Here is a 25,003-nt window from a genome sequence, read left to right on the forward strand (position 1 = left end):
TTTTCTCTTTTTATTCAAGCTCTCGTGTTAGGGATTTTCACTTGGTGGTGGCAGCCTCTCCCCCAAAGCCAGGGAATCTGTGACTTTGGAGAGCTTTTAAGCAGAATCCTATAGAGGCAAGGTATTTTAAAGGTCTCTTGCGGGCCCCGACCTTCTGCACTCAGAGTGCCAGAACGGTAACAGCCTTGAAACATGTAAACAATAATAATTCTAAAACAACACCTTAAACAGCAGGAAGGCACAAAAGTACAAATTTTATTTAAAAAAAACCACTGTTTAAATAAGATATTTAAAAAAATAAGTTAGCATGGTTTGTGTTTAAGGTTAGCTATCTGGAGACACCTGAAACTTGTGATTTTTAAAAATTGGAAATTACTACATAAATTAATAAAAATAATTTATATGCACACAATTCCAAACTTGCTAGCAAAACAGTTTTGTATAAAATATTTTACAGTAGCTGTACATTTTACTTACGATCTATCCAACCCATATAAAAAATAAGCATTACTTCAGCATTCAAGGCAACAGATTTGTCTTACAAATAAAAATATTTCTAAAAAAGCTATTAACATACAAAACAGTGATTTTAGCTTCCCAAATCCAGGTTGTCTGCCTTTGCACATTTGCTTGGAGACTGTAATTGTGTATCTTGTTGCAGAGGATTCTAAAACACTTTCTCTCATGGAGAAAAGTGAACTTGATAATTCATTTTTCTTAAAACTGAAACAGCTTTTACCTCTCCCCACCTCCATGAAGAAAAAGTAGTTTGTCCAAACAACTGAATGTTCCCTTACCTAGCAGGCAAAAAAGGATCATTAGAATTTCCCATAAATTGAGCTTTGGAAATTTCATCTTCCCTGAGATATTCTGAGATCAGATGACATCGTTCAAGTTACTAAAGTCAGCTCTTTTCTTGAGTAATCTGATCTTAAAAAGATACACAGCACCCTCAACTTTCAAAAGATCCATGGGAATAGAGGGTATGCTGTATCTTCTTTTTTTTTGATGTGGGTACTTAACTCCCACTTAAATGAGGGTCAATTACACGTTAAATCAATCTTATTTCTTTCTCTTTCAGGAGAATGGTCCTGTGCTGACATGGTCATGAAAGGAAGGATACCATTTTTCTTTTAAAGTCAGGAGGGCTAATCTCCTGTAGAAAGTGCCAGAGTTTCCCCAAACGTTGAGCATGAGCACTACTGAAGAAAGCACATCCTCTCTACATAGCTGCTCGGATACTTCTGCTATTCTTTTTTGGTCAGCTGTGCAGAAAATATCCTGGCAATTCTTTTTGTCTCTTCTTCTGGCAGATCAGCTGACGTCAGGTTTGGTTTCTGACGGTTCTGTCTTCTGTATGAAATTCTCTCTGCAGCAGCACCATTTCCTGTCTAAGGAAGAGACAATGACGCAATACTAGACATCACTTAGAAATTATACAGCAGTGCTATAGTGATCATGAGGAAGAACAGCAGTGTCTCTGGCATGTGCATGGCTGATACTTGGAAATCCAAAGAGATTCCCTTTTCCACTCTTCTTGCTTCCGGGAAGAATATAACCTACTGGATGTTCTGTATTTTTCATTGATCTTATTCTCCAAGAGATTTTTCTCGCATTCCACGCACCAAATAGGCATAATGTCTTAGAAGGGCTCATAGGAGCCCCAAGTTATCTATCTTCATGTAGCTTCTACAAAAGCTTTTACTGCCTCCTTTCCCCAGCTCCCACAAAAATCATTCATTTTAAAGGGACACTGCCAAGTTAAAAACATAAATGTTTCCACACCTTTGTAACTGACACCTTCGATTATAAAATCTGAAAGAATTTTAAAATGCTAGTCACATTTTCTATATTGTTGCTGCTTGCTTGCTTTCTGCACTTCTCCATGTTGTATGGTTTAGTCAATTTCAACTTATGGTTCTCATGTATTAATGTGGTGCTCAGTACCTAGGATAGAAACACTCTCAGAGGAGTGGAAAAGGGAATATATTTTTTTAAAAATGCTACAGACATTGGGATTAAAAAGAAATGAAAACACGTCTATGGTTTCTCAACAGGGGACCAAATGTGAAGTGTCAATGCCCCCTCCCCAGTGGCTTGAGTTATTCGATTTTTTAGGAAGATGACTTTGCTCTACTGTGTGTTAGTATCGCATCCAGGTAGTGATGGAAGACTCTTTATAAGTAGGGCCCTTCCAAATTCACAGTCCATTTTGGCTAATTTCATGGTCACAGAATTTTAAAAATCGTAAATTTCATGATTTCAGCCATTTAAATCTGATATTTCAGCATTGTAATTATAGGGATCCTGATCCAAAACGTAGTTGTGGGGGAGAGGGTCACAAAGTTATTGTAGTGGGGTTGTGGCACTGCTACCCTTCCTTCTGCACAGCTCCAGGCTGCAGTACTGCCTTCAGAGCTGGGCAACTGGAGAGCAGCAGCTGCTGGCTATGAGTCCACTCTGAAGGCAGAGACGCTGCCAGAAGCAGCACAGAAGGAAGGATGGTGAGGTACGGTGTTGCCACCTTTACTTCTGCACAGTTGCCTGAAGACCTGGGCCCTCAGTCAGCAGCCACCACTCTCCAGCTCCCTGGTTCTGAAGGCAGCAGTGCAGAAGTAAGGTGGTGAGATATGGTATTGCAACCCTTATTTCTGCACTGCTGCTTTCAGAGCTGGGCACCTGGCCAACAGCTACTGCTCTCTGGCTGCCCAACTCTGAAAGCAGCACATAAGTAGAGGTGACTATATTGTGACCCCCTAAAATAACCTTGCAAACCCACTGCAACTCCCTTTTGGGTCAGGACCACCAGTTTAAGAAACTGCATTCAAGGGGCTCCCCCGTGAAATCTGGTAAAGGATAAAAAGCACACAAAAGACCAGTTCTGCAGTATTTCCATCTAGAGAATATTTCAGATAGTCAAAGTCTAAAGCTACATATAAGCCAGAGCTGCAAAATTCAGATATGGATTTTAACTCTCAGAAGTTAGTGGATGGCACACCTGTGGGTTCCGGTCTCTCTCTATGCAAAACACTCTGCTACCGAAGTCAGCCGAGAGCTGCCAGATGGCCCAGTCTCTAAAAACTAGCATTCTAACCCCTACATACACCCGTTCTACTTCTGTAGTCAGACTCTTCCACACTGAAACTAACTAGTGACAGAGCCCCTGGAAAGCAGATTCATTCAGATTGTTTTAAAAAGCAGCATATTTTAAAACACAGGCCTAATATTGACCACTCTGGGCCCTTCCTCCTTCACTCAGCCCCACTACACATACACAGACAGGCTGAACACAAGCAGGGGACTTAGGAAAACACATTCTCTCCCCAATAAGTTTCAAACTAGGCAAATTCTGGCAACCAAGGAGATCTTAAAAGACACAAGTTTGTCTACTATTGAACTTTAAGAACTGGACAATGTTGTAGGAGTGCACAGCTTGGCATAAGCTGCACTTCTGCTGACACCAGCTGGAGATAGACTTATAAAGCACAGACCAGTCTGACCTTTCAACCACAAAGCTGGGCTGTTTCTCTTCAGCAAGGTCTCGCAGATAGTCACAAGCACATGCCTCTTGAAATATCAAGGTATCCTGAAGTGCTCAGCTCTTCTCAAAGGCAGAGAATATCAGGAACTTTATCTGCCCACTGCCCTCCTCGAGATGTATCACTTTGTGGTGGAAATTGTTCATTTAAGAACAGGCAGGTCACTGGCTTATCTTATTTGGTTCCTTGCACTTCAGACACAGTGGACAACAGCCCTTCTTCCTACACCATTTCCCATGGATTATATCCTGCTAAAGGCGGAGATGTCAGCCTCCTGTTCTTAGGAGTTGCTACACTTCTGCCCAGCCCCACTGTGCCCATTAAATGCTGCTGAAGCTGTTAAGGTTAGTTTGTATTTCATCTCGAGATAAGACCAAGATGTGTTATAATCACACTGAAAGATGAGGACCAACATTTCAGAAATAGTGACTTCATTTGCAGAAGGCCTGTGTATCCAAAAGCTCCCAGTGATCCAATTTGGGGCAGCAATCCAGATTGCACTGATAAAAACACAGCCTGGTACCATGGCGTAACCTTTCCAGTGGTAGGTGTGGAATCACACATTTTCGGCACACAGAGTTGTGTAGTTAAAAAAGCTGTTATGTGAACACAATGTAACTGCTTTCATTGCAACCAGTTAACAAAAGAACAGCCATGCTGGGTCAGACCAAAGGTCCATCTAGCTCCGTATCCTGTCTGCCAACAGTGGTTGGTGCCAAAACCTTCAGAGGGAATGAACAGAACTGTGCAACTGAGTGATCCATCCCCTGTTGTCAAGTCCCAGCACATAAAGACTGAAGGTTTGGAGACACCTGGAGCATGGGGTTGTGTCCCTGACCATCTTAGCCATTGATGGACCAATCCTCCATGCACTTATTTAGTTCTTTTTGGACAGTTATATTTTTGGCTTTCATAATATCCCTTAGCAACAAGCTCCAAAGGCTGATTGTGCATTGTATGAAGTAGTACTTCCTAAGGTTTCTTTTAAACCTGCTGCCTATTAATTTCATTGGGTGACCCCTTGTTCTTGTGTTATATCAAGAACAATGTCAAAACACAATTACAACATGATTGCAATTAGAGATCAGAAATGTACCATATTATACTAGGGCTCTGTTTCAATCACTATGTCATGGAGGACATGGCAATTGAGAAAATGCCCCCAAACTGTGATCTTTTAAATACTTTTTTAAAAAGGAAAATGTCTATAAATTCTATAAGACAAAATACCTAGTCAATTTCAAAGACAGAATGAATTTTGCCAGTAAATTTGGCCAGTTGTGACTGTTCCCTGTAAAATTAATTCCATGCAAACTCAGTGTAATTCAATACTTTGTCATTTAGTTATTAATTTTCTAAAAAGAACTGTGACTGATACAGGGTCCTAGTTATAACATGCAGCTTCTCAACTGTACTGCACCAAATCAGAAAGTTTACTTTGAAAGGGAACAAAATGGTGCCAGGCAATAATGCTACAGCCCTGCAAAAACTTCTAATGGTGTCCTCTTTAAACACTAGCCAATAGCCCGTCATAAGACGGGATTTTCGGGTCTCTTCTCCACGTCTCTCTCTCTCTCCTCCTCCTCCTGCCTTCCCCACTCTCTCTCTCAGCTCTCCTCCGCCTCCTACCTCTCTCTTTCTCTTCTCCTTCCCCTCCTGACTCTCACTCTCTCTTTCTCTTATCCCCCCCTCCTGCCTCTCACTTGGGGGAGCGCGGAGCCCAAACGGTCGCTTGCGCCACTTGCTCCTCTGCGGCGACCCAGCTGAGCAGCGCAGAAGTCAGCTGAGCGCCACGGCAGGAGGCAAAGGGGAGCAGGGCGGTGACGTACAAGGCCAGGTCCCAACCCCTGGCCGTGTACGTCACCGCCCCACCCCCTTCCTCTCCCGCCGTGGCGCTCGGCTGACTTCTGTGCCGCTCAGCCAGGCCGCCACGGGGGAACAAGTGGCGCAAGCAACTGTTTGGGTGCTGCATGGGGACCACGGCGCCCAAACGGCCGCTTGCTCCCCCGTGGCGGCTCAGCTGAGTGGCGCAGAAGTCAGCTGAGCGCCACAGCAGGAGGCAAAGGACATGACTCAGGCAGCAGCGCCGCCTAGAGGGACCAGCCAGCATTTCAGCGATACAGAGTCACAGACTGGGCTACTATATATATATATGATACTGAAAAACAAAAATGGAAAGTGACACTAGGATTTCCTAAGCCTAAACAGATGTTGGAAGAAATTGATTGCAGGGTTGGCAACAACAGAAATTAGAAACGAGTAGAGTAATATGCTTGCAACCCATATACAGCTTCCTGTCTGCCCTACGACCCTCTCAAGGTTGTCTAAAGCCCAAATCAGCAACTTATTCTCTTCTCTTTCCTCCCCCTCCCAAGTGTCTGTGAAACAGCTGAAACATGAATACTGGCTGGAGAAACAGTAACCAGCCTGAACTGGCTCTGCGCTAACTCAGTTGACCTATGCACACAATTAGTAAGCAAGTCATCTTGAAAATGTAAAATGGGAAGCACAAGTGACGCTGATAAATAGCTTTCCCTCTTTCACCGCACAAAAAATTGGATTTGGATTCCAGATTAATTTCTTACCATAAATATAATGTATTTGAAAAGTGTTAAGTATATTTCTCAAAAATAGCTTGTCAGAATGCACCCTATACACCCTAGTTAAATTAGCCTGATCAGCTCTTACACAGGTCCTTCAGCTATTATTAAAGACCCACCGTAATTTGGGATACTAACCCTACTTTTCTGGCCAAATTCCAACTTGGACAACTATGTTTTGCTTCCCTAAATTTCTTTGTTAGTTTCAAGTGGAGGCAGTATTGTTTACTTCTTGTTCTCAACTATAATATTACTGTGAGCTGCTTGACAAATGTCCTGTTTCTACTCTAGAGGTACCTGAATGCCAGGGGTAAGTTTAATGATCTTTTATGTATAGTTTGAAAATGAGGAGTCCTGTGGCACCTTAAAGATTAACAAATTTATTTGGGCATAAGCTTTTGTGGGCTAGAATCTACTTCTCACTTTGTTGCATATGATGAAGTAGGTTTTAGCCCACAAAAGTTTATTCCCAAATAATTTGTTAATCTTTATGGTGCCGCAGGACTCTTCATTGCTTTTGCTGAATCAGACTAACACAACTGCCTCTCTGAAGCATCTATCTAGTTTGTACATCACTTTATGAGGTGATTATGGAACCTTCAGAACAAATGGAACACAATGTAAGATAGAAGCAGGTTTATATTGTAATAATGGCAATAGGTTTCTAGTGAGTTCTCAAGCCCAGGCTATGATTCCACATTACTGAATATTCTGGCATTGTAGGAAATACAAAAACAACTGAGTTTTGAGTAGTGGCTTCATGAGAACATTTCTCTTGACACTTTCTTAAATCTTATGCTATTTGTGGCCTATATCTCCTATAATTTATATTTAGGAAGTGTCAGGATGATGATAATCACGTTTGATACTCTACCATTCCATTTCTTATAATGAATTTGACACAAATCCTTTATCGGTGTGGTATGCACAAAATTTCTATTTGTAATACACTTATCTTTCTACTTTGGTATCTTCCTTTGCTTAAAATGCTACAAATTCTCAGACCCAGCACTTCTGCTGCCTGATGTATTCATGCTATTAATTCCAAAGCCGCAAAAAGGCTAGTAATTACTTGACCAGATTAAGAGGGGGTATGCTTAGAGTTAACAAAATCATGAATAGTCCAGAGAAGGTAGAGTGGGAGCATCTGTCTCAGAGCAAAAGAAATAAACACATTAAATGAAACTGAATGGTGGCAAATTCAGAACTGATTTTTCAAACCATGTGTGATTAGACTGTGGAACTCACTGCCACTAGATACTGGAGCCAAGAATACAGATTCAAATAAGACCTGGAAATGTATATGGGTAACAAAAATATGCAGATTAGAATAGTTAGTGCTAACAAAAATTTGGAAGGGATTTCAAACCTCATGTATCAGTCTAATTAGGAAACAGATTGAGACCCTCATAAGGGACATGTTATCCTACATTTGCCAAATATAGGGTTTCTGGAGCCTTTTTTGAAGTATCTGGTGTTGGCCACCATTGGAGACAAGACATTGGACTAGATGAACCACGGGTCTGATGCCATGAAGTGAACCAGAGTCATAGAGTTTAACATCCAAAGGGACCACCAGATCATCTAGTCTGACATCCTGCATATCACAGGCCACTGAACACCAACTAGCATCCAGACACCAAATCCAAGTATTGCTTCCCTCAGGAGCCTAAACTATTGTGTGCCATAGTCAGGGAACAGAAAGGATCTAGGGGTTTCAATACCCAAGGTCCCTGCAATAGCAGGGAACTGATTAAATGAGATCTACCCAGATGTTCCCAACAAGTGACGTATGCCCCAGGTTTCAGAGAAAAGCCAAAAAAATCTATGTTCCTTTCATGCAACCTGGAATCTGCCTTTTTAAGAAGCCTTAGAATCACCATTTAATGTAAACATTTCTCCTTCTGAACAAAGACCTCCTCTCACTGTGCTGGAGTGTGAGAAGTCAGCCAAGCTCCCTGCAAAACTCAGTTAATGTAGCACTTTATCAACAGAGGCCAACATAGGAGTCCATTCTGCTCCCAGAGCTGAGCTTGCCTCTTTGCATCTACAACATTCCCAGGGAGCCATCAAGCCCATCCCAGTATCAAATGCTATTAAAACAGCATTACTGTATAAAAACCAAAGCTTTTCAGGTTAGTTCTGCCTCCAAATGATAACTCCTATCCATATCTACTATTACTCTAAATGGCAAGCCCTTCGGAAATATGTTCCTCTATTCAGCTTTAGAACTAGCTCTGTCGCTGAAAGAGAACATCAGGTGTGTAGATTCTGTCATAAAAAAATATTGAGACCGGCTAGAGAATTCCATCTGCTTTGTGCTAAAGGATTTTTAGCTTTCTGATGTGTCTACCATTTTTGTGAGCATATTAAAACTGACACAGGTCATTTTAGTAATCTCAAACATATGAACTCATATCTTGTGCTTATGCAACAAATACAGCCAGCTCCCTTTGAAGCCAACAGGAATTTTGCCATTGACTTTAGTGGAAGCAGAATCTCACCCTAAGGCAGAATAGTACATCTTGGTTAATGTTATAAATGCACAAGAAGATAGGATTATCTTGAAACCAGTTATCTGGAATGTCTCATTGCTATTATGCAACGGACTCTATAACTTGGCATGATAGAAGATTATCACTATGAAATCACTAGCTATGCCCAAAGTTCTAAAGTCGTTTGATTAGTATAGCTTTTATGATAATGGCAGTTGTTACAATTACGGAGGGACTTTGATTATAACCCTGTTTTCACATACTCTTAACATTCTGAAAAACTTTCCTTTGGGTCTGAAGTTTCCCATTTTAGATCTAGTCCTGATGCAATTGTTTAAAATTCTTTGTTATTAAAGAGTATAAATTATTAGAAGACTTTTTTTGGTTTAAAGGTAAACCAAAGACCACCGAAAAACACCTAACTCTTCAAATAGCCTTAAAAGTCACCTGCAAAGGGGAAAATAAATTGGACGGTGACCTTTTTTCTTCGTGATGTATAGAAGCTTTAATTCAAATTTGTGGGTTTTAAAAAAAAGTCTTTCCTGATTTAGTGTGATCTACCCTGTTTTTCCTGGAAGACACTATGGGGAGTAAGAAAACTAGTAGAAAAGCATGATAAAGACAATGTTAATCCTGCACAATTTGAGAAAGAAGGAAAGTTACTCTTATTCAGACTATATGGGTTGAACCTCTCTAGTCTGGCACACTCAGGACCTGATTGGCACCAAACCAGAGAATTTTGCTAACGACGAGAGGTAAATATTGTCTAGCAGCATTCCACTGCTTGCTGAGCTCTTAGAAGACATTTAGACATTAAGCTCATGATACTATATAATTCTGTTAGTCTCTAAGGTGTCATAGGTCTACTCATTGTATTTAGAGGTAAATTACAGCTAAACAGCAGCACAGAACACTGACAGCCAGGACTGTGTATGTAAACAAACTTTATGGGACCACAAGAAACTTGGCCAAACCCATAAATGGACATGCGGCTAACTAAAATCATGCCAGGCCAAGGATTTTGCTGAACCAGAGAGTGCTGGATTAGAGAGGTTCAACCTGTATTAATATTCAACTCAAGTGCTTGACAAACAGTTGGGAGGAACTCTCTCTGTTGTAATCAGCCTAGACACTCTACATTGCAGTCTCTCAATATTACATATGCCTAACTGAACACTGATAAATTCATAGCTGGAAGCCAGATATTATGCGTGTGTGTTTAGACTTTATGAAATACTTGTAGGCGGTTTCATGTAGTAATCTCATTTATGAAGTCTGTACCCCATGTTATAAGGTAATATTTAATATATGCTCGGTAACTATAAAAGTATTTGCACTGAAACTGTAAGTTTACACTTGATCCTTGATTGGTGAAATCTAAGTATTCAACACACAAACAGTTTGGGATTTGAGCCCTGGTATGTAAGAGTCTGCCCTGAGATACTCTCGTTTGTGAGCCACTTCAGGCATCCTGTCACATGCATCCATCATGTAATGGTCAGGTTCACAAGATCTGTGTGCTGAAGTAAAAGGCATGTCACAAACAGGCCTTTCAACTGACATGCCATCACCTAGGAGAGGTAGCTGCCTCAGCAGAGAAACACAGTGCAAGATGCCACAGGTCACACAAGACTGCTAACCTTTGTCACATTTAAGACAAGTCATTGATAGACTAAAATTGCCCAAGTGAGCACAGAGCTTAAGAACGACAGAAATTATATGTAGGCTGACCATTCCCTACTGGATTATGCATGGGCTGTGATTAACTTGTGTTTGTTAGTATATGAAGCAAAATGCAGGACTATGTAGCACTTTAAAGACTAACAAGATGGTTTATTAGATGATGAGCTTTCGTGGGGGGAAGTGGGTCTGGCCCACGAAAGCTCATCATCTAATAAACCATCTTGTTAGTCTTTAAAGTGCTACATAGTCCTGCATTTTGCTTCAGCTACACCAGACTAACGTGGCTACATTTCTATTACTATTAGAGTATATGGACTATATTGGGATTGGGATTTGAATATCAGTGAGAAGTATGTAAACTACTGCTGGACAGGGCAAAACACTCTCCCCACATTTTGGTCACATTTTGCCCTTTCTGAGATGCATCAGATATATACATTCTGTCATAGGTACAGTTTTGGTGCAGAGGCTACTACTGCGACTCTCGGATGAAGAAGTCCCATTTCTGTGGCTATATGTCTGCAGATCTGACTCAAATCCTAAGAAACGAAGGACTCAGAAAAGATGTTCTCAACTGACAGTAAACTGCAAGTTTAAGTATTAGATTAAGCAGGGTGGTTTAACTTCATGGAACTCTCTGGGATAACAGGCATATAGATGAGGTATGTACTTTTATAACATCAAAATTATGAGTCCCCTTTAAAAATAATTTTATCCTCCTGCATAGTTTCCAGAGCATACACTTGAAACCACATCATGTTTACTCCATTCCTGGCCAGAGAAACTGCCTGTGCCAGTTAAGTTCATGGCCTGAATGTTGGGTGACACCTGCCCTGGTTTCCTCTTTCTAGATGTTTGAGCCAATAAAATCACACGTGACCTGTGAGAACCTGAGGCACAGCCTTATTAGTGGACACTTTAATTTTCAAGATAGTAGGAGAAAAGAGACTCATGTATAAAAAGATCATGGTTTGATTTTCCTCTGATAGAACTGGCCTGATTTGCTAGGACCCTGCAGATGAACTCAGGATTATGTAATGACTGTTGCCAGGGATAGACGTCAAGTGAACAGCTCTATGAACATTTTATTCAAACCTGGCAGCTCAGACTATTTAAATGTCAGAGTTCTGGATAAGAGAGAACTCTGAAAACATGACGTACGCTGGGTTCAGTGAGTTTGGCAGCTGGTTCACACTCTTCCATTAATAGAGGAGTGAAAACAGTTCTTAAGAACATAAGAATGGCCATACTGGGTCAGACCAAAGGTCCATCCAGCCCAGTACCCTGTCTGCCGACAGTGGCCAGTGCCAGGTGTCCCAGAAGGAGTAAATCGAACAGGTACTGATCAAGCGATCTCTCTCCTGCCATCCATCTCCACCCTCTGACAAACAGAGGCTAGGGACACCATTCCTTATCTATACTGGCGAATAGCCAGGGCTCGACAAATCCGCTTATCTACTCGCCCATGGCGAGTAGATTTCAGCCGGTCGCCCTGTTTACCGGTGGTTCACGCATGCGTAGTGCGGGCCTGGTGAGTAGTTTTCGTCACGATCGTCAAGCCCTGCTAATAGCCATTTATGGACCTAACCTCCATGAATTTATCTAGTTCTCTTTTAAACCCTGTTATAGTCCTAGCCTTCACAACCTCCTCAGGCAAGGAGTTCCACAGATTGACTATGTGCTGTATGAAGATGAACTCCTTTTATTTGTTTTAAACCTGCTGCCCATTAGTTTCATTTGGTGGCCACTAGTTCTTATATTATTGGAACAAGTAAATAACTTTTCCTTATTGACTTCCCCCCCACCTTCCCTTCCCTCTTTAGTCCCACTCAGACAAAAATGGTTAACTGTGTAATCGCTAGGATTTTTAACTGTTACATGGTTAGAGTTTTGAAACCTTTTTTCATATCCTTCCTTTCACCCTGGCCAGCCTCCCCCAGCTGGCCCTTCAGCCCTTTTAAACTGCCAAATCCCAGGGCAGCTACCCCTTTTGTCCTGCCCGTTGGGGGCCCTGCTGGTAGGACCTGGCAGTGCTATTGTGGCAGCAGTTTAATGTCACTGCCCCTCTCGGCCCCCCCCCCCCCCAAGTCAGCAGTCAGGGTGGCTTGCAAAAGGAGCAGTGACGTTAAATTTACAGCAGTGCTTTAACATCAGCTGTGTGTAGGCCGGTATCGGCAGCCACTTATCCATATGCTGTACTGGCCCACTTTCACCTCCACCTATGACATCGATCAGTTCATACTATGTTGGGACAGAGCGGAAGAAGGCTGAAACCTGAACTGCAGCCTTTACTCAGTAAAGATCAAAAACTTGTCCTGGGATGAGCTCTTCCTAAAGTGCATGTGCCTCCTTCCATGTTGACAGTCAAGTCCCCCACTTTGCTCATCTACTCCCCTGCACCACTATTCTGAGCAAAAAGCAAGTGGCTCAAGGTGGGCTCCCTCAGGGGGAACAGAAGGCAGAAGCTATTCAGAAGTTGGTAAGGGGTATTTGTCCATGTGAGAAAAAGGTAGAGGTGGGGTGTGTGTACATGTGTGTATGTGCATGTTGATCTTCAGTAGAGCGCCGTAGCTGCAGCTCAGATTTGTGTATCTGAAGTTTGCTGAATATGAAAAAAAATTAAGATAAACCTAGAATTGAAAAATGTTAAATATTAAATCAAGTATGCACAAAACGCAGAAGCCACTTTGTTTCTAATGTCGCAATTACCTTTAGATGAATTCAACCCACATTTAGAAAACAGTATTAATTCATTTTGTAAAACATGCCACATACTGTACAAGTCCATGCTACCACCTAAGTATCCCTTACTGAATTAATTATACCGATTCCAAATTCCTAGAGGGCTAGTCACACTCTTTGGATTGTGTTTGTTTTTACCCAGGCTGTTCACAAGTTCTGAACTTGCACTGTACTTCCTCTACTGCTAACTGCAAGGACCTTCATATGTTTAAGAGCCCAAATTTGTACTAAATGATAAAAGTTTGGAAAATGTAGGAGTAGAAACACTGGGTCAGGACTTTGGAAATCTGAGAAAAATACTAAGCTAGCTAAATACATTCTCTAAGAAACGTATATTTTACTCCTCATTTAAAAACTTCAACCAACATTCTATGGTATAAACCTGATATCCTCCCTGTTAAAGAAACTAGTCAATGGGAGCTGCGAGGCTCCTTGGCTACAGACACTTTGTTTACTTAAGTCTATACCTAGACTTTAGTAAGGCATTTGATACGGTCTCGCATGATATTCTTATTGATAAACTAGGCAAATATAACTTAGATAGGGCCACGATAAGGTGGGTGCATAATTGGCTGGATAACCGTAGTCAGAGAGTGGTTGTTAACGGTTCTAAATCCTGCTGGAAAGGGATAACAAGTGGAGTTCCTCAAGGGTCTGTTTTGGGACCCATACTGTTCAATATCTTCATCAATGATGTAGATATTGGGATAGAGAGTACGCTTATTAAGTTTGCAGATGATACCAAACTGGGTGGGGTTGCGACTTCTTTGGAGGATAGGGACATAATTCAGAATGACCTTAGCAAGTTAGAGAAATGGTCGGAGGTAAACAGGATGAGGTTTAATAGAGAGAAATGCAAAGTGCTCCACTTAGGAAGGAACAATCAGTTCCATACATACAAGATGGGAAGCGACTGTCTAGGAAGGAGCATGGCAGAAAGGGATCTAGGGGTCATAGTGGACCACAAGTTGAATATGAGTCAACAGTGTGATGCTGTTGCAAAAAAAGCAAATATGATTCTAGGTTGTATTAACAGGTGTGTTGTAAGCAAAACTCGTGAAGTCATTCTGCCGCTCTACTCTGCACTAGTTAGGCCTCAGCTGGAGTACTGTGTCCAGTTCTGGGCGCCACATTTCAAGAAAGATGTGGAGAAATTGGAAAGGGTACAGAGAAGAGCGACAAGAATGATTAAAGGTTTAGAGAACATGACCTATGAAGCCAGGCTTCATGAACTGGGCTTGTTTAGTTTGGAAAAAAGAAGATTAAGGGGGGACATGATAGCGGCTTTCAAATATCTAAAAGGGTGTCACAAGGAGGAAGGAGAAAATTTGTTCCTCTTGGTTTCTGAGGACAGGACAAGGAGTAATGGGCTTAAAGTGCAGCAGGGGAGGTTTAGATTGGACATTAGGAAAAAATTCCTAACTGTCAGGGTGGTCAAATATTGGAATAAATTGCCAAGGGAGGTGGTGGAATCTCCCTCTCTGGAGATATTTAAGAACAGGTTAGATAGACATCTGTCAGGGATGGTGTAGACGGAGCTTGATCCTGCCTTGAGGGCAGGGGGCTGGACTCGATGACCTCTCGAGGTCCCTTCCAGTCCTATGATTCTATGATTCTATGATAAGTGTTGTGAGCCTGTCAGCAGCTTACCTTGGTGGGCCCTCAACCCAACTTTGAAAGCCACTGCCCTACAGTAAATATTTTATAAATGTTGCCCGATTCCAGAAAAATAACTGGGTTTAGTTCCTATCTCTGCCACTGACTTTCTGTACAACTCTGTGCAATTCACTTTCTCTCCCCAAACTGTAAAATGGGTTTAATACTCCTTTTCCGCAAACCTTTTTCTTGGTTGACTAGATTGTGAGTTCTGTGGGGAGGGGTCTTTTGTTGCTAAGTGATTATATAGCATTGAGAATAATCAGCTGAAGCCTGCACGCTTATTGCAATATAGAAATATCAGGCCAGCTGAGGGAGGGGAGGGTTAGAGGGGGAGTAAAGAGGACAATTTTTTTTTAATTTGTTTTTTTTAACTGCCCAGGGACCTGGCGATTCAAAAGAGCTGGAGTCCCAGGCCCCTCTCTCTGGGGGCTTTGAAGGCTACTGGGAGGCAGCCCAGCACACTCTGGGTAACCCTGCCCCTTCTGCCCAAAGCATGTCTGGAAGTGCAGAGCCACCCTCCCCCGCATTTTGCCTAAAGGCCCGGTGAGCCTGTGGGCCCCACTGAGAAATACAACTGTTAATGCCAATAATAAAATACTCCTGGAATAACTGTTTCAAGTGAGAAAAGTTATTAATCCAAGACTATTTGGTTAATACCCTTTCTAATTATTATTATTCATCATTTCTATAATGGCAGAGCCTGAAAGGACTCAGTCAGGGTTAAGTGTCTATGTTCTAACGAACTACTCATTTAGTAGCTGGATAGAGAGGAGATTCAAACAATAGGGTTTTTTATTTATGAAGTAATAGATGGGGATATCTTTCTATGTATTTTTAAATTACCAATGACATTCCCCTGAGGAATTTACTGCCTTAAGGTCTAATCCTTAGAGCCCTGCATGGATGCAAAATTTGTATCCACATCTGTATCTGTAAAAATGAGCCACAAATATCCTCACTCACATCCGTGCATGCGAATACCTACAGATATAAAGGAGGTATCTGCAAATTTGCAGGGTTCCAAGTACAACATTTGTATCCACATCCACAAAATTGAGCTGCAGATATCCATGAATTTGCAGAGCTTTACTGATCTTGTGAAGAGAGGAATCCCCTCAGCCCTATCTGATTTGCACCCAGCATTTCCCAGGAGAGCTCAATGTGAACCACTGAGTCTTTCCTGGAACAACTTGTTTGTCCATCTGGGCAAATAAGGGTATTTGTGGGAAGGCACTGGAGCATCAACAGCATTCAAGTGATTTAGCTTGCATCCTCACTGCAAAATGGTGGGTTACCAGCAGCAGTGCGTCCCCCGCCAGCCTTTAAAACAACTTCAGAATGGGGTGAGAGACTGTATATTTGGATAGGAGAGGGGTTAGGAGCAATACCAGACTTATTCTGCAGTGAACACAGACTGTTAAAGAGTAGTTCTTTTTGAGATAGCTTTTCACTGCTAATCTCTGATCCAGTTCTAAGTGAAATTAGAGAGTTTTGAGAATGGATTCTGAGCAGAATATCATTAAGATTCTTCCAAGTTTCATGCAGAATATGCACACACAACACAAAACCATATCTTGATAAACAATAAGGGGAATTAATATGCCTATTCATTACAAACAAGCTCTAATGTTTGAGTCCTTGAAACATCCTATGACTGAAATGTTCCTCTGATATTTATTTATATGATGATCAGGAATGAATTACTCTGTAGATTAAAAAGAAGAGCATGTAGCAGAATGCTAACAGCTTGCATTTAATTTATTAATTACAGAAATGGAAAGTCAAATCAAGGGATATCCCTGACTGCTAAAAACATCTGCAAGCTTCAGAGGAGTCAAATTTTTAATTACTTCATGGAAAACAACGTTTGTAGCACTGGCAAAGAGAATTTTATTCCTAAAAATGAGACACAATTTGGCTAACATAAAGAAAGAAAAATTCAGAAAAAATACTTAAATCAGCAAATCACAAGTTTAGTGACAATACTATAAACATGTTTGCTAATTTCAGGTAGTTCATTACTTCAAGGCCATTAGGTTCTGCCTGTTTTTATTCTGTTTACCTGAGCGAGATGTTCCTTGTTACGTAAATGTTCTGTACAGCATTTGTTTCCATAGGTCAAAGGGTGCGGAGTGAACACATTACTTCTGTGGGGAGTGGTAGCAAATAGCCCAGCTGTTACAGTACCAAGATCTGCACCAGTGAAACAAACACTGATTTCCTGTGTTCATTGTTAGATGCAAACAGTGTTTAGTGCCCTTAAAAAAATAACCCCCTTAAGCTTCCTGAAAGTAATAATGTCCCTATTCCCCCACAGAGCAGAACACTGGAAGCAAATATAGTATTGTAACAGAATTTTTAACACAGAGCAAAAGCACCCAATAAACTTATTGTATGATTTATGAATACTTCTGAGATTCTACTGATTCCTCCATGCCAGTTGAAGAACTACCATCTGACACTTGCAGATCAGAACAGCACTCTGCTGTAAACACACCTGTTGAGCCAAGAGTCCCTTGACCTAAGCGGTATGATTATGTTAGCAGTAATTATAGATAAAATGTTCAGAGATGGGTATTTAAAGTTAGACACTTAAATTTTTACTAAGGCACAGAAAAGTGCTGACCACCTGCAGATCTTATAGACTTCAATGGAATTATTCCTGGCTTGCCCCAGTGTGACAGGAGAATCAGATCCAATGACTACATAAGCAAATATAGCTGCTACTATACATGCTGGAATACTATAGCCAACACAGCCCTGAATACTGGAAACTGGTTTCACTGGTTCACATCATGAACAAAGTTCATACCTACCCTTTTTGAGAACTGGTATGGGAACTTTTATGTAAAACTTAGAAGCCAAAGGATGGAAGAAGGAACTTCCATTTAACATTTTGTCTGAGAGGAATGATATAATTTAGATACAACAGTAAAAGATTAAAAGCGTTCACCATACTTACTTTATTAGCTGTAGCAGATGGACAAGAAGAAGAAGAAGAAGAAATATTGAGCATTCTCAGGGAGACTTCCAAATGTTGGGGTGGAAGAAAGAAGTTAGGAACAACAATAGGATCTCGTCTGAACAGAGCTGTTAAGTAATAACACCTTGTAGTACGTACAATTATAGAAAACTCTGTAGTTATGCATTTGGAGTTCCATGAAAGCTGCTCTAAAGGATCTATGATTTCTAAATAATCCTATTTATTTTTAGACTCTGAACATTATATCATTCAGCTCTGCTGCATAGCTCCACAGATGATGACACAGTATGACACTCCTGTAAAGCCTTATCCTGAAACAAATGCAACATGCTTTACAAAAAGTGATGTATGAAATACAGGTATTACTTTGACCATTACTGAAATGTGGCAACTCTTAAATTAAAGCGTTATTGAAGTCTCTTTTAAAATAAAGTTAACATGGCAGCTGCAATAGCATACATCAACATTACAATTGCTGGCAAGAGGTGAAAAATAGCTTTCAGTTTGAGCTGTAAGGAAAAAACCAAATTGGCAGGATGTAATTAGTTAGAATGAAATGTGATCAAGGCACCAAGATTAATATGCCTAACCCTTACACAAAGTGTCCTGGCAACTAATGGCCATAGATGGTCTGGAATCCTGTTACCTATCATCTGACTGACAGCAGAACAATGCTTTCTAGTATGCTGCTTGGCCATGTATTCTGGTTTAAGAGGAAAGAATGCTACATACTGATTCCCCATTTCCTACAGCTTCTAGGTATTTGTTGGAGCTCTCCCATTCAAACAACAGCCAGGCCCAAGTTGTGAAGTCTCTTGGGATCAGAACACAAAGGGTCACTGGCTTTAATACTACTAAATTTGAATTACATCATAATGTTCACACTTCCAAAAGTAACATAAGTTAGAAGTAAAATTGTGCCCTTAATCCATTCAATTGTGCTCCAGCATTACAACACATGCTGTTTGTAAAATGACCCTTAATTAGGGGACTATTGTTAAATCTATGCACAACAGAATTATTCAAGACACAATTTTCCCATTAAAGAAATCTGCAAGTAGTTTGCTTCATGTAGTATTTGGGAAGATACTCTTCAGTGGGAGGAGTTGAGGCAGGTGGGGGTGGAATTGTTCACGTATTTATTGCCAACTGTAATTGAAACTTAAGTTTTTTATTAACATGGACTAAAACTCCTGTTAACTAACACACTAATTTGCTTACAAGCAACAGATCAATATGGGATTCCTGTGTTCACGTTCCGGTATACATCAGTTCCCATTCAGCGTTAACACTGTGGTTAGGTTGAATACTTGCCTATTAAGTTTTACACCAGCAGGCGCTTAAATATAACCCAATCACAATGGTGATCACCAATTACATTCTCAGAGAATCACTCAATATATTTGAGCATGCAAATTACACTTGCTGAAAGAGACAAAAAGGATACAACACAATACTAGATTTCACAGGTTTTTCTGACTCTTCAGGCAGATCTTCATGGTGCTCATCAGAGCAGCTCCCGCTATCTGCTGTGGACCCTGATTGTGCAGATAGACTCTGAATATTCATCCCTTCATCAGACTCACTTCCTTCCTCACCTTGATAGTCTGCATCTAAATCCTCACTACTTTTTTCCTTTCTTTCTACAGCAATGGACTTGGCCACAGCAAAATCTCCACTGCCTGGTAAATCACATAGCTCTCCAGATGCTGCATGAAACTCTTTATCTTGTTCTGCTTTGTGGGCTTCACCTGTTCCATTCTGATTGACATTCTCTTTTTCTAATAACCCAACATCTGATTGATGCATTTTGAAGAACTGCTTAGGCTGAAACAGCTCTGAATTGGTTGTTCCATCACCACTATTTAGACCTTCAAGGTCTTTTCTCACTAGACATGCAGCATTCTCTTCAATATAGGGACTGGCACAGGATCTAGAACTGCTGGGCATACTTGGGTGGTTGTCCTCTAGAATACTGAACAAAGAGCTACTTCTTATACTCTCCCCTCTTGGTAAGCATTCAGTAACCACTGAGTAGTGGTCCTCATTTCTCAAATCTACTGGCTGGCTGTCAGGGTCCTGCTCCCCTTCAGATACAATGCTGGACCAGGGACTGGTTTTGTCCGTTACAGTAGTTATTTCATTTAGAGTCCTTGGTTCTATGACATCCTCTTCATACTCTTCATCACTGTTGGACCCGATGGCATGTGTATCCTCCTCCGTTTGGATGTGGTGCAGTGACAAAGGATGCTCATTTTCAGTGACTGCTTGGTCTAGAAATTCATACAGCATACCTCTCTCCAATGCAGACCTTCCCAGGGGGAATAAAGGTGGTTTATCTACATGGACACTTGGCGATTCCATTCTTGGTTGGTCTTGGTGCATCTCAATTTTTACTGCTCCCACCTTTTGATCCGGTATAACATGATGGGCATGTTTAGTGCCTGAATTATTGCTGTTCTCTTGAAACATATCTGAAGAGTCTTTGGTATTTTTTGTTACAGTCTGCAAATCTGATTGATGATAAACAGAATCAGTACATCAATTCTCATCAATAGCTGCACTACTTGTGAATAACCACATATGCCACAAATGATTAAAAACTAAAGATGTAAAGCCGTGGCAAAGAGACAGTGGCAAGGAGATGGCACTTGATAATACTTCACAAGTGTCAGAAAAGCACAAATGCTGAGAAAGTTAAGGAATTTCATAGGGCAAAATATCAAAAAGTGTGTCATAGGGCAAAATATCAAAAAGTAGTGTAATGAAATTGAGGAACAGAAAAGTTGACTATGGGGAAAGGCTTCCTCATTTTTTTTTACTCACCAACTTGGGAGACCTTTTAACAGAACTGTCCCCAAGAGAAAATGAACAGCCTTCGTTGCTGGGACATTTAAAACCAGTCTAGACAAAATTCACAATCCTACAGTGGCCAGAAGCAGAAGATGGGAAAAAAAGAGTGTGATCTGCATACTTCTACCTATTTCTATATTAAAAAAATCAAATGAGAACCCACTTAAGATGATTGCCAATTAATTCTTCTTACCAACTGAAAGGTATAAGAACGTTGATTTTTTTTTTTTTTTTTTTTACAGTTGAGAAGTTACAAAAGATAAATATATTTAAATAATTAGAAAGGAAACTTGCATGTGTCACCTAAATAATGTAGGAAGCAGGGGAAAGGAAAGGTTGATTGACTTAGGAGTTTAAATATAAATAACCTCCTGTGATACAGCCATGGCCTGGCCATTTACAATTTATTTTAATAATAAGGAAATCTAGTTTTAGTTTCTAGATCCTATGTATTTGATTTCATCAAAATCTTTTTCAAATTAGACCACTACTACTTAGCGAACTCACCACCAGGTTAAATGTCAAATTAACGCCTTTGGAGACAGACAACGCAATTAAAGAAAGATTTAGAGAGGCTGGACAGTAGGTGGAGGCACTGGGGAAAAAGGTAAAAAGAGAGTCTGAGATAGATATATGGAGGAGAGAGGGCAAGAAGCAAAGAAAACATGCACTGAGATGAGCAGGATAATGACGGCAAAGCCTATAGAATAGGAATATGTGGTGTCAAGATCAAGATGATACACTGTATACCAGAAGGAATGGCCCGATGACACAGGAGATGGAGGCACAGTACCAATTCTAAAGGGGAGACAGGTGAATATACTGCTTTCTTCTACTCACTACTTTATTATAAAATAGCACAACAGACACTTGGGATTACCAGCCACCTTGCTAATCACGATGTACTGGAGCTGGATCAGAATGGTCACAGATGATTAGGTTAATATTAAATTAACGGCAAAGAGTAGCAAGGCTAGTGCCAAGGGGAGGCATTAAGTATACGGCAAAATATTTCACTTGACTCACTACTGCAACACATCCACTCCTGTAGATAATGTGGCACAAGGTTTATCAGCACCACCTGAATCATAGAATACTAGAACTAGAAGGGACTTTGAGAGGTCACTGAGTCCAGTCCCCTACCCTCACAATAGGAGCAAGTACCATCTAGATCAGTGGTTCCCAAACTTTTTGGCATCACGCCCGCTTTTTGATTTTTGAGAAACCCTCATTCCCCCCAAAAAGCAGCAAAACTTGTTGATTAAAAAAAAAAAAAAAAGGAACTGACCGGGGCAGAAAACCAGTTGCAGTGCTTTTAATTCCTGGGACTAGTGTAAAACAAAAGGTGGAAAAGTTGTAGAAAAAAAAAAGTTGCCCTTTTAAGAGCAGAACAGACATTGTCCTTTTAAGGTGGCCATTTTGAAGTCTGCCCAGGACGCTCTACCCTGACCTGCGATCTGTTTTCCAGCGGATGCTCGAGCCAGGAAAACCAGAAAATACCGGACATTTCACATGGTATTTTCTGAATTTTTTTTACCGGATAGACCAAGCTGTTGGGGGGAGGGAGGACTGGGTTGACGACCCCCCCACCTCCGAAATTTCTTCATGCCCCCCCCAGGGGGGTGCACCCTCCAGTTTTGGAAAACCTATGATCTAGATCATCCCTGACAGATGTCTATCTAACCTGCTCCTGAATATCTCCCGAGATGGAGATTCCACAATCTCCCTAGGTAATTTATTCCAGTGTTTAACCACCCTGATAGGAAGTTTTTCCTAATGTTCAACCTAAATCTCCTTTGCTTCAGCTTAAGCCCATTGCTTCTTGTCCTATCCTCAGAGGCCAAGGAGAACAATTTGTCTCTGCCCTCTTTCTCCGTCCCATTTTAAATACTTGAAAAACCCTCTCAATCTTCTCCTTTCCAAACTAAACAAGCCCAATTCTTTCAGTCTTCCCTCATAACTCATATTCTTTAGACCTTTAATCATTCTTGTTGCTCTGCTCTGGACCCTCTCCAATTTCTCCACATCTTTCTTGAAATGGAGTACCCAGAACTGAACACAATACTCCATTTGAGGTCTTATCAGTGCAGATTAGAGCAGAAGAATGACTTCTCATGTCTTGCTCACAACGCTCCTGTTAACCCAGTATCAGGTTTGCTTTTTTTGCAACACGGTCATTCTGTAGTCCACTATGATCCCTAGATCCCTTTCTGCAGGACTCCTTCCCATTCTGTATGTGTGAAACTGATTGTTCCTTCCTAAGTGGAGTACTTTGCATTTGTTCTTATTGAACTTCATCCGATTTACCTCAGACCATTTCTCTAGTTTGTCCAGATCATTTTGAATTATGACCCTATCCTCCAAAGCAGTCGCAACCCCTCCTAGCTTCGTATCATCTGCAAACTTAATAAGCATACTCTCTATGCCAATATCTAAATCATTAAAGAAGACATTGAACAGAACTGGTCCCCAAATTGACCCCTGCAGAACCCCACTTGTTATGCCCTTTCAGCATGATTGTGCACCGTTAATAATTACTGTCTGAGAACGGTTATCCAGCCGGTTATGCACCCACCTTATTGTATTCCCATCTAAGTTGTATTTCCCTAGTTTATTGATAAGACAACCATGCAAGATTGTATCAAATGCCTTACTAATGTCTAGGTATATTGCGTCCACTGCTTCTCCCTTATCCACAAGGCTTGTTATGCTATCCAAGAAAACTATAAGATTAGTTTGACATGATTTGTTCTTTACAAATCCATGCTGGTTGTTATCATCACCTTATTTTCATCCAGATATTTGCAGATGAATTCCTTAATTACTCACTCCATTATCTTTCTTGGCACAGAAGTTAAACTGACTGCTCTGTAGTTTCCTGGGTTGTTCTTATTTCCCTTTTTATAGATGGGCAGTGTAAGAATCTCTCCTGTCTTCCATGATTTTTCAAAGATGATAGCTAAAGGCTCAGATACCTCCTCTATCAGCTCCTTGAATATTCCAGGATGCATTTCATCAGGCCCTGGTGACTTGCAGACATCTAACTTTTCTAAGTAATTTTAAACTTGGTTTTTTATTTTATTTTATCTTCTAAACCTACCCCATTTCTACTAGTTTTCACTATGTTAGGCATTCCTTCATCATGAGACTTCTTGGTGAAGACTGAAACAAAGAAGTCATTAAGCACCTCTGCCATTTCCAAGTTTCCTGTTATTGTTTCTCCCTCTTCACTGAGCAGTGGGCCTACCCTGTCCTTGGTCGTCTTCTTGCTTCTAATATGTTTATAGAATGTCTTCTTGTTACCCTTTTATGTCTGTAGCTAGTTTGAGCTCGTTTTGTGCCTTTGCCGATCTAATCTTGCCCCTGCATACCTGTGTAGTTTGCTTATATTCATCCTTTGTAATTTGATCTCCTTTTTGATTTTTAGATCATGCAAGATCTCCTGGTTAAGCCAAGGCAGTCTTTTGCCATACTTTTATCTTCCTACATAGCAGAATAGTTTGCTTTTGAACCCTTAATAATGTCCCTTTGAAAACCTGCCAACTCTCTTCAGTTGTTTTTCCTCTTAGTCTTGCTTCCCATGGGACTTACCTACCAGCTCTCTGAGTTTACTAAAATCTGCCTTCCTGAAATCTATTCTCTATTTTGCTGTTCTTCCTTCTACACTAGTGAAGAACAAACAGATAAATGTGGAATTACATGGAGAAATTTAGGTAGGCTAGAATGTAACTAACAGGATAGAAACCAATCACAAACTACTACTTAATCCCACCTTTCTATTGCTATATTTACACATTTTACTTACTAGGCTTGTCAGCTAAAACTTCGACACAGCCACTAAAAAATGGATCAACTTCCCCAGGGACAAACATCAATTATTTGTCTGTTAGAGGTTGGTCTTCTGATGCAATTTTTTCTTATCTTTAAGGAGTTTGGGAGCTAGAAGTGGGGACTTAAAATAAGGGATTACCCAATCTCTGTAGCTTTTGGTAAAGTATTCCAAACCAGGTAACTTCTTACCATTTATCAGCATGCTGACTTGAGACACCAAGTGACTGGATTTTTCCAAAAGATGGTGTCTATCAGGATCTACCGTTCTGGTCCTAAACTCTAGGCAATCCCCATCCTGCTTTGATGTGCTGCCACAGTCAATGGTAGGGAAAGAGCCGGTTAATTTCTGATTGAAGTATCTCTGAATCTCATCTAGTTCAGTCAAGTTTTTTCTGGAAGCCATGCAAGAGAACATAAGGATTAATAATACATAAATACTCATCTAATTAACCTTTTCCTAAGGTTTAGAACTAGACTACAAAACTATTGTCCAGCCAAAAATTTCATTCATAAGATCCCAGCCTAGAAATGATTGTCTCTGTGCCAAACAGGAAAAGAACAAAGGGAAACTCATTACATGCTTTGAAATGTGTGTGTGATCAAAATGTTTACAAGGTT

The 25,003-nt window shown here is 40.7% G+C and overlaps 1 protein-coding gene across 3 annotated transcripts in view; it reads right to left on the reverse strand.

The window, feature by feature from the left end:
- Nucleotides 1-234: 234 nt before the first annotated feature.
- C2CD3 (C2 domain containing 3 centriole elongation regulator) overlaps nt 235-25,003 on the reverse strand; it is an 84,417-nt gene continuing 59,648 nt past the window's right edge. For 2 of the 3 annotated variants that reach the window (XM_075919584.2, XM_075919583.2), the window contains exons 30-33: nt 24,575-24,777; nt 19,149-20,214; nt 17,681-17,798; nt 235-1,391 (exon numbers count right to left, since the gene is read on the reverse strand). In XM_075919584.2, the coding sequence (XP_075775699.2) occupies nt 1,248-1,391; nt 17,681-17,798; nt 19,149-20,214; nt 24,575-24,777 (1,531 nt within the window). In that variant the 3' untranslated portion in view covers nt 235-1,247. Of the gene's footprint in view, nt 1,392-14,685; nt 16,912-17,680; nt 17,799-19,148; nt 20,215-24,574; nt 24,778-25,003 lie in introns of those variants that run through there. The other variant, XM_075919585.2, reaches the window with a different exon arrangement.

This window comes from Pelodiscus sinensis, chromosome 1, assembly GCF_052426305.1.
Source record: "Pelodiscus sinensis isolate ZL-2025 chromosome 1, ASM5242630v1, whole genome shotgun sequence".
Taxonomy (NCBI): domain Eukaryota; kingdom Metazoa; phylum Chordata; order Testudines; family Trionychidae; genus Pelodiscus; species Pelodiscus sinensis.